The following is a 9,396-nucleotide window of genomic DNA, read 5'->3' as shown; positions in this document are numbered from 1 at the left end:
CCCCGAGGACGTCGGCTTGGCGGTTCCGCCCCCCGAGGACGTCGGCTTGGCGGTTCCGCCCCCCGAGGACGTCGGCTTGGCGGTTCCACCCCCCGAGGACGTCGGCTTGGTGGCTCCGCCCCCCGAGCGCATCTCCTCACCCCAGGTTCCTGTTCCCGCTGCCCGTAGGCAGTCCACGCCGGTTCCTGTCCCTGCTGCCCGTCGGCAGTCCGTGCCTGTTCCTGTCCCCGCGACCCAGGAGAGGTCGTCCACGTCGGTTCCTGTCCCCGCTGCCCGTAGGCAGTCCGTGCCGGTTCCTGTCCCCGCGACCCAGGAGAGGTCGTTCACGCCGGTTCCTGTCCCCGCGACCCAGGAGGGGTCGTCCACGCCGGTTCCTGTCCCCGCGACCCAGGAGGGGTCGTCCACGCCGGTTCCTGTCCCCGCGACCCAGGAGGGGTCGTCCACGCCGGTTCCTGTCCCCGCGACCCAGGAGGGGTCGTCCACGCCGGTTCCTGTCCCCGCGACCCAGGAGGGGTCGTCCACGCCGGTTCCTGTTCCCGCTGCCCGCCAGCGGACCCTGCCTGTTCCCGCTGCCCGCCAGCGGACCCTGCCTGTTCCCGCTGCCCGCCAGCGGACCCTGCCTGTTCCCGCTGCCCGCCAGCGGACCCTGCCTGTTCCCGCTGCCCGCCAGCGGACCCTGCCTGTTCCCGCTGCCCGCCAGCGGACCCTGCCTGTGCCCGCTGCCCGCCGCCCGGCTCCGCCTGTGCCCGCTGCCCGCCGCCCGGCTCCGCCTGTGCCCGCTGCCCGCCGCCCGGTCGCGCCTGTGCCCGCTGCCCGCCGCCCGGTCGCGCCTGTGCCCGCTGCCCGCCGCCCGGCCGCGCCTGTGCCCGCTGCCCGCCGCCCGGCCGCGCCTGTGCCCGCTGCCCGCCGCCCGGCCGCGCCTGTGCCCCAAGAGACTGTGCTGCCCCCTGTTGGGCATGGACTTTGTGTTCCCCCTGCTCCGCCATGTACCTCCTATGTTCCGTTGCCCGTGTTCCCCTTGCTCCCTGGTCCCGTCCCTGGTTTTGTTTTGGTCCCTGTCCCCGTGGTTGTGTCTGTTCGTGTCCATGTTCCTGTTCCTGTGTCTGTTTCCTGTGGTGTCATCTCTGTCCCGGTCCCCGTGTCTGTTCCCCAAGTTGTTACCCACCTTGTTCCTGTCCCCGTCACCATCGTCCAAGCCGTGTTTGCCTCAGTGTTTACCTCTGCCCTGTCCCCTGGCCCCGCTCCAGTGTCTGTCCCCAGTCCTGTCCGGTCCAGTCCTGCTCCTGTGCCTCGCCCTGGCCCTGTCCTGCCCCCCTGTGTCCCGTGTCATGCCGTGTCCCGGCCCAGCTCTTGGCCTGTCTCCCTGTCTCCAGTCCCTGCCGTGTCCCAGGTCCCCCGTCCTATTTTGTCTGGTCCTGTCCCTCCGGTCTGTCCTGTGTCCGCTGTCCCTGTCCTGTCTGCCCTTGCGTGCCCCGGTGTGGCACGCTTTGAGGGGGGGTTCTGTCACGTAGGGCAACGCCCCCTCTCGTAGCTGTCACTCTGGGTTCCCTCATGTCCGTGTTCCCTGCCTGTTTGTCCCGCCCTGCTCGTTTGTCTTCGTGTTTCCTTGTTTGTTACCACGCCCAGTGTCATTACCATCACCTGTCCCTCGTTAAATGTCATGTATAAAGTCCCAGTCATTCCCCAGTCGTGTGATCCGTGATTTTGTCTACTTCGTGCCTTGTGCTTTGTTGCCTGTTGGTTGTGAGTATTGTTTCCGCTGCCTGCATTCCTGCCTGTTCCGTGTATCCCCGTCGTGTTTGGTTTATCTGTCCGAGTATGTCTGTTGTTATTTCTTGTATGGACTGCCTTCCCGTTATGACCCCTGCCTGCCACTACGACTCTGCTTTTGGAATTTCCTGTATTAAATCTCGCTCTCCTCCGCGTTTGTGTCCGTCTCCATGTTCTGCCCAGCGCAGATCGTTACACTTAGAAAGGATTATACCAAATGATGAATCACAACATGCAAGGAAATGCAAACATGTCTGAGTAGCAAAGAATGTTTTGGTGTTGTACATTTTGAAAACCCATGTTTCACCCTTCAAATGCATGTCATATAATTGGTTCACAAAAACTACAAGATAAAACAGTTTATTCTGACCGTAAGGGGAGGGTGGTTTGGGGGGTATGACAACACAAAATGACGCAGGCTGAAAGAACATTGACAGACAGTGAACAGTAATGCTTTAAACAACTCCTGAGGTCTTGTTTGTAAGGAATGAGTCTGAAGCAAAGACAAAGATGAAGAAGTGGAAATCCCTGCTGCCTCCCCCAGGTCTCTCACTTCCCATAGGTAGCGTACTCTCAACAGGAAACAGCAGGTCATCCTGACAAAACCACTGGATTCGTAAAGTCAGCAAGGCATGCAATGCCATAAAAAGGGTTGTAGGTCAGTGGGCACATATGTAGTGAAACACATATTCGGACTTACAGCAGTTTAACCGAGAGGTTTTTCAAGGTCAGACTTTAACCTGAAACAGTGTAATAGTGCTTATGTATGAATGATTAAGAGTGCTAATGTTGAATTCAACCATCAAACATGATGCAGTCATGACATGCACAGCACAATGTCAAAGGTCCAGTACTGTTAGAAACCGCTTCACCTTTAGAACCACAATATCACCATGCTCTTCGGTGCAGCCTAATTAAGCCGCAATTGGAAATGAATAACTGGGCCACACAGACGCACGCACATAAATCAGTGCACACTCACATTCACACATTCACACTCGGACACGCCCGTAGGCGTTAGGTCTCCTCGTCTTCGCTGTGGTGATTGGCCTTTTCTTCGCTCAGTGCACTCTCGTCTATGTTCTCCAGTGAATCGGCTCTCTGCAGCGTGAGGTCGGCCACAGTGATGCACGGAAGTGTGTTCTGCTCCGGGAACATCCATGGCTTCAGGTTAGGGTTGTGCTTCCTCTTCCACTCAGGATACTTCAGGCAAGCCTTGTAGATCTTCCTCATGGCCTTATGGAGTTTGGGGGGAGCCATGTTGATAAAAGACATTGGTTATAATTATAATCTAAACATGAAAACATTTTTATTTAGGATTTATGACACTTTGTGGCTTGTGCATAATCGACATATAATTAAATACTGATGCAGAACAATTACAATGAACCACAGAGAAGATAAAAAGAGATTATCAATTGCATGACTGTACTTGCTATCAATAACCACTAGATGACACTGTAGAGCCAATGAGCGCTGTATGGAATTTTGAATTCTTGTACATTGCTACAAAGATGTGAGCATGTCACAGGAAATATCTGTTAATCAAAAGTAAAAGACAGTCTTACCTTTGGTGCCACAAATTGAGATACTCTATTCACTACCCACTTGGGTAAAGAACCTAGGAGCAGAATAACACAAACATACTGAGACAGAGCACTTATTAGACAGTTTATTAGAATCACCTTGTTGATGTACAGTCTAGACTACAGACCAGAGTCTCTATGTTTATAATCTGTGAATCTGTAGCATATAGACAATTGCCCATCTTTTTGTCATGCACAATTTCTAGCACTATACCAGGAATTAGATTCTTACCACAAGACTGCTATTGACAGGGAATTTAAGGGGGGTGCACTCTTAACCAGCAGAGCCACTCTGCCTGATACACATATACCAGAATGTACCAAAGAGATACTCAATCCACAACCAAGTTAGTGTCAATGGTGTGTTGAGGATGCTGACCAACTACAAAGATCTAGTCAGCAGTAGTCCTGTGGTCAGAAACGGAAGTAACTAGGTAGGGGGTGGATAAAGTATGGTGTCTGTTTAGGTAGAGTGAGCATAGGTACTACAAGGTAGGTGTTCCCAGTCAAAGCTACTGATGCTGGTATATCTTCCTTGCGCCTTGGACAATATAAAAGATATGTGAAAGGTGAGACTATCTAAAGTCTGTGTTCACACAACACTGCTGATATAACCTTCAAGAATTACGTATGCTGTTTTTTGTTCTCCGTTCTCCAGGAAAAGACGCAGCCTACTGCTTAAGTGTAATAGGCTGAACTCATCTGATTGTTTGGCTACAAACAGCTGGGCGGGCATAGCACCAGAAGACATTATTTATTACACACTACTTAGACACCCATTAAGAACATGCATGCAGTCAGGCGTGTCCAAACCTTTGACTGGTAGTGCATGTTTTCAGCTAAACAACAATATTTGTGAACATTTTTCATCCAAGTAAGGCACCGTAGTCATCGGCTTAACACACAAACACTGTTATTGCTTCACTGTATCAAATCTCTCCAGAATGAAAGAACTATGCTTGCACTTTTTCATTACAACTGGCAGGCTATTTGAAAGAGAGACAGAAACAAACAAAAGAGCTCACCTCTGGGATCTACCTGTGTTAAGTAGTACAGGGTGCAGGCGTTTGCTCCGTTAGACTGGATCATGTACCCCGTGAGTAAAGACACAGCTCTTACGTAGTCTTTCTTTGGTGGGTATTGCTGAAACAAATTAACCGCAAATTGTTTTTTTTTTCTAAACACATCCTGATATTCTCTGATCGACATCGTCATGGTTTATGTTTACGTTACGTTCACTCATTACTGTGACAAACCGTTAACCAAAGACTAAAACCGCAAAGATATAAAAAAAGTCTCCATGACTAGACATGTAATTATTTATTACGACACAGGGATCAGATCGCCCAACAACTTATTGGATACCTTGGTCAGGCTTTTCCTACTGACCCATGCTTCTTCTGTTTCAGTCTGCTCTAGGTCTAGACAGCTGTCCTACAAGCCAACTTACACAATACTTTGTACTGTTTTTCTGACTCAGAAGAAACAGCCTATAAAACTAGAACATCTGCACTTCTCCTGGCCAAAAACTGAGTCCAGTCATACCGGGTGTTTGACCGAGTAGTTGATTATCAAGTAGTCGTTGCCGAGGGGAAGCCATGAACGCATGGTGACAAAGTCTCTGTTCTTCAGTGGACTTGGGCACTTCCCTTTAAATAACAAGGCTTCAGTGTTAGCATGCAAATTAAAATGATTTATGATTGGCATTATACACACAATACACAATATCATGATTTTGATTATTACTTGTGAACAATAAAACTGCTGAACAAATAACTAAAAATTGTAAATCCCTGAACTATGATTTAAATGCAGTGTAACCTTTTAGTTCTCAACTAATTATGGACATATTTATTATGTTTTTCAAAGAATTTACTCCGCCAGATTTGACTGAAATAATTTAGTCTTACATCTGACTTATATAGCTAATCGTCCCAACATTTCTTTTGTTACCACTGAAAACCCTTTATACCATAAAGGCTAGGAAAAGGCAACATTAAGATGAATAAACTGTGTGTTGGATGCACTATATGCAACTGAACTGCATTTCTTTGAAAATTTTTTTGATACTTCAAACTCTGCTGTGTGCTGTAAAGGCACAATTTAAATCCCTCATTCCATGACTTATGCCATATTAAACTGAGACAGTCATGTATTTGACAACCACTTAAGGAATGAGAGCTGAATAAAAGGAATTATTAGATAACTCACAAGAGTAGTATCCTACATCTGTATTGACTGTCAGTTTCCCAATATCAAATGTGTCAATCATGTTGGTGTCCCATTTCTTCCGGTAGCTTGTGTCATGTAGGACATCATATAGTGTGTCTGCTCTGACATCCTTGCAAATAATTTTCATCTAGAAAAAAGAACAAACATTTCAATTATTTTGTGTGTGTTGCTCTCTCTCTCTCTCTCTCGCTCTCTTTCTCTCTCTCTCTCTCTCTCTCTCTCTCTCTCTCTCTCTCTCTCTCTCTCTCTCTCTCTCTCTCTCTCTCTCTCTCTCTCTCTGTGAGAAGAACCTGAGCTGTTGCACAGGGGCCAAACTGTTGCACAGGACAACTCCAGGTACAAATCACACATCCTTCCAGGCAGCGTGTTGTTGAAACAGCTGGTTTACAGTATAATCTAGTCATGTTTATCCAGGGCTGGGTGAGAGCTCTCATGTAACATTTGTACTAAGTGAAACCTGTGTATTTTCCATTTTAAACGTACAACCCATATCCCCTAACTCTACCTCTGTAGGTCTGTCTGTCATGTTACATGTAAAACCTGAGAGCATAAAATGCAACATGATCAGATATTGTTTGAGCCTGGAAGGCAAGTAACCATGTAACCTAATAGACTCTACCCCTAACATCAGGTAAATTATTCATTCACCACCCCCTCTCCACCCCCAGTATGAACGGCCTTTCCCATTTCTAGAAGCATCCAGAACAAACTCTGTTTAGTCTCTATGAATGGAATGTCATCAAAGCCTGCAAAATTTCAATTATTCATGGCAAGAAGATCATGAGCATCCCAGAAAGTTGCATGAATTATTAAAAGGGGTCTATCTGTCTTTTTTTCTTTTTGTCTTTCTTTTTTTTCCTTCACTGTACTGTTGCTCTAAATAATTTCCTCTTTCAGTCGCAGCCACACCGAAAAGGCCCTCATCCACAACTACTCTCCCAGGGCGACCTCTGGCCGTCATCAGAGAGGTCAGCAGCTGTACACATCGAGGGAAGAGAAGAAAAAAAAGGTCAGGTCTGCCTCTGGCAGTCAGCAGGCTGGACTCAGGTTTCCTCATTTGAGCCTGTCGTTACTTGGGTTTTCCACTTTTAATTTTTCATCATGTCTTATGGGTGCAGCCAGGACTCGTCAGCCTTTCATCTCTGATAATGTGGCACATAATGCGACCCAACCTGCTGGTACAAAGAACCTCACTATTTATATAAATCACCACTGCTTAACCCCAGTTCCATTCAAACACTTCAATCAACTTTAATTTCTCAGGTTGCTAGGTGAAAATTAGAACATTTCTGATTATTCATATTTAGGCTGTTATCAATACCAGCATCTCTTCTCAAACAAAGCACGTAATTGGATTAACTCTTGTCTACAAAACTCGACCGCTTCAGTTTCTTGTACTGGATCCAACTCAGCCTCTCAATATCCTTTACAAACTTGGACATATACTTGTGTTTAGGGCATATACTCTTTTTCCTCCCAGAGAAGTTGCTGAATCACTAATTCACATTTATTTTAAATGTATCAATACATTAAAACAAATAGTCAAATAACATTAAAGTACAGAGAGCGAGTATTACTGGCAAGAATTACTGGCCAGTGGGCTAATAGGCACTGACAGGCCACACCATGTTATAAATGTATTATATAGCCAAATGGTTCCTAAACCTCATCTAGCTTATAAAGCTAGGATGTCATAGATATCGTCCCAAAACACATAATCAGTCCTTGATTCAACCCTTGACCGCGCAGACTATAACCGTTCATATTTTTTATCCGCAGAAATACGATGATACCCATGAATAAATACTGAGCACGATGACAAATTAACACGGAGCTACGTGCCCTGTGTATCGCACGAAGAGTCGGGTGTGCAGAGCACAGCAGGTTAGGTCGGTTATAAGTGTGTAGTGCACAGAAGTGGCCTCCTCCTAAAGACGCCTAATGACTCCATTTGTCGCCACAGTTAAAGCGGCAAAATCTTTTTAGCATGTGAGTCCTTTTGTGTTATTGCAGCTGCTGTTATTCTCTTTTTAAAAAAGGCAATGCGAAATACGGATTCTGAGTTGGTCATTTTACTTGCTGATGGAGGTTCGTCTACAGACGATTAATGGGTCGTGGTTTTTCCGTATGTTAATATTACTGTAATGCGGCTCGTACACTTGAAACGCAACTGAGGATCTGAAAGTTCGCGCGCGCGCGCGTGTTCTATTCTTACAATTACTTTCTGCTTTTGCAACTTTAAAACGTAGGTAAGCTATATCTAAACAGGGCACTTTCAGACCAGCAGACTAATATTCTTGTCCAACGTCTTCACCCATACCTAGTTAGCGATAATTTAGTCAGTACCTATGCATTACAGCTTATGTAATACCGCTATTGTCAAACAGAGCATCGAGGATGCAAGGGCTGTCTGAAATAATAAAAGGATCGTTTCATTATTCTGCATTCGCATTGTTTTAAAAACTCCGGTACGCTGAGCGTGATTCCGCAATGCAGCGACTGTCAAGCCTACTGAAAGCCTTTGCCGTGCGCACTCACCTTAAGTTTTTGCACTGTTGTTGTCTCTTCATCTCGACACCACACCGTTACTCCTCCTTTGTTGTAGCGCGCTGTCCAGCCGTCCGGACTTTCGCATTGCTCCTTGAAAGATGCGAAATCTGTGTCGTCCGGAATGTGCACTGGCATCCTGCCTTGGGCTTCTGTGCTGTGTATCCTACCAAATGATCGAAGAAGATGGAAACAACTGCGGAAGTCAATTCTCTCATAAGCCCATCCGTTTACACGTTTGATGATGTTAGGCCGACAGGTAGCCCGCTTTTAGTTCCTTCTTGATTTTGTATAGTTTAAGAGATATCAGAAGTGACCCGTTTCAGAAACCAGGTCATTTAGCATTTAGAACATTCTGAAATTCGTTAGGCTCTTAACAGGTGTGCGACCAACCAGGTGTACTTCTGCGTCCGTGTTCAAGTACTTATTATTCGTCACACGTGCGGCATAACGTTTTAAAGGTAGGCTGCGGCATCACGTTACGGATATCCCGTTTTTCAAGGGGACAGGCTAGCAAACAGCAAGCTCATTTAACCAGGCTGCATGCTGATCCTAAGATCATGTGTCACGTTCCTCGATTAAGAGCATTTCTTTTCCGTGAATATTTCTGTTGAGACGAGGACAGTTCTGTGTGTCTCTCATCGCCTCGGTTTCTCCTGACAGCTCACGCTTTCTGCTCACGTCTCAAGCTAACAGCCTGGCATTAAAAGTTCATATTTGGAAGCTCTATGCGAGTGTAGTTCAAGCGCTGGGTCATAGGGAGAGTCAGTCGTAAACTGCCTATATCTGCCTATAAAGTAGGTAGCAAGGCCTGCTGGGGTTTTTTTTTTCGATTAGACCACAACATCGATTAGTCTACAACAATCCATGTTTTGTTATACCAAATGTCTCAAATAGTTACTTTATTTGAAGCCTTTAGCTGGTTGCTTTGCTTCACGTACCTCAACTTCTACACAGGTTAGGTGCTTTACCTATCCACTTTATTATGTCCACCTATCTTTAGGTACGTTTTGCTGGTGTACAGTTACAGATGGTAGCCCATCTGCTGTCATGCACAATTTGTCAGGGACACTCCATGCATCACTGGACAGTTTCTGGTTACAGTTTTAGTGGCGTTTGGATGTTATTTGGGTGGTGGACCATTCTCAGTAGAGCTGTCGGGGTGGCATTAAACTGAATGAAGTACAGTGGTGTTGCTGAAATGTTCATATTTTTAAAAACAGCTGAACTGAGTCTTGTCTGTGACCTAGAAATATCCTTC

At 46.6% G+C, this 9,396-nt stretch overlaps 1 protein-coding gene across 1 annotated transcript; it reads right to left on the bottom strand.

Annotated features, from left to right (window-relative positions):
- Positions 1-2,114: 2,114 nt before the first annotated feature.
- On the bottom strand, positions 2,115-9,018 carry stard15 (StAR-related lipid transfer (START) domain containing 15). Its single transcript, XM_077021894.1, has 6 exons — positions 8,127-9,018; positions 5,568-5,715; positions 4,902-5,005; positions 4,382-4,499; positions 3,339-3,391; positions 2,115-3,006 (listed from the first exon to the last, which is right to left on the bottom strand). The coding sequence occupies exons 1-6, from the start codon at positions 8,271-8,273 to the stop codon at positions 2,788-2,790; spliced, it is 789 nt and encodes a 262-aa protein (XP_076878009.1). The 5' UTR covers positions 8,274-9,018; the 3' UTR covers positions 2,115-2,787.
- Between the last annotated feature and the right edge of the window lie 378 nt (positions 9,019-9,396).

This window comes from Brachyhypopomus gauderio, chromosome 11, assembly GCF_052324685.1.
Source record: "Brachyhypopomus gauderio isolate BG-103 chromosome 11, BGAUD_0.2, whole genome shotgun sequence".
Classification (NCBI taxonomy): Eukaryota; Metazoa; Chordata; class Actinopteri; order Gymnotiformes; family Hypopomidae; genus Brachyhypopomus; species Brachyhypopomus gauderio.
Note: the sequence above shows the minus strand (reverse complement) of the source record. Positions and strands in the feature narration are given on the sequence as shown.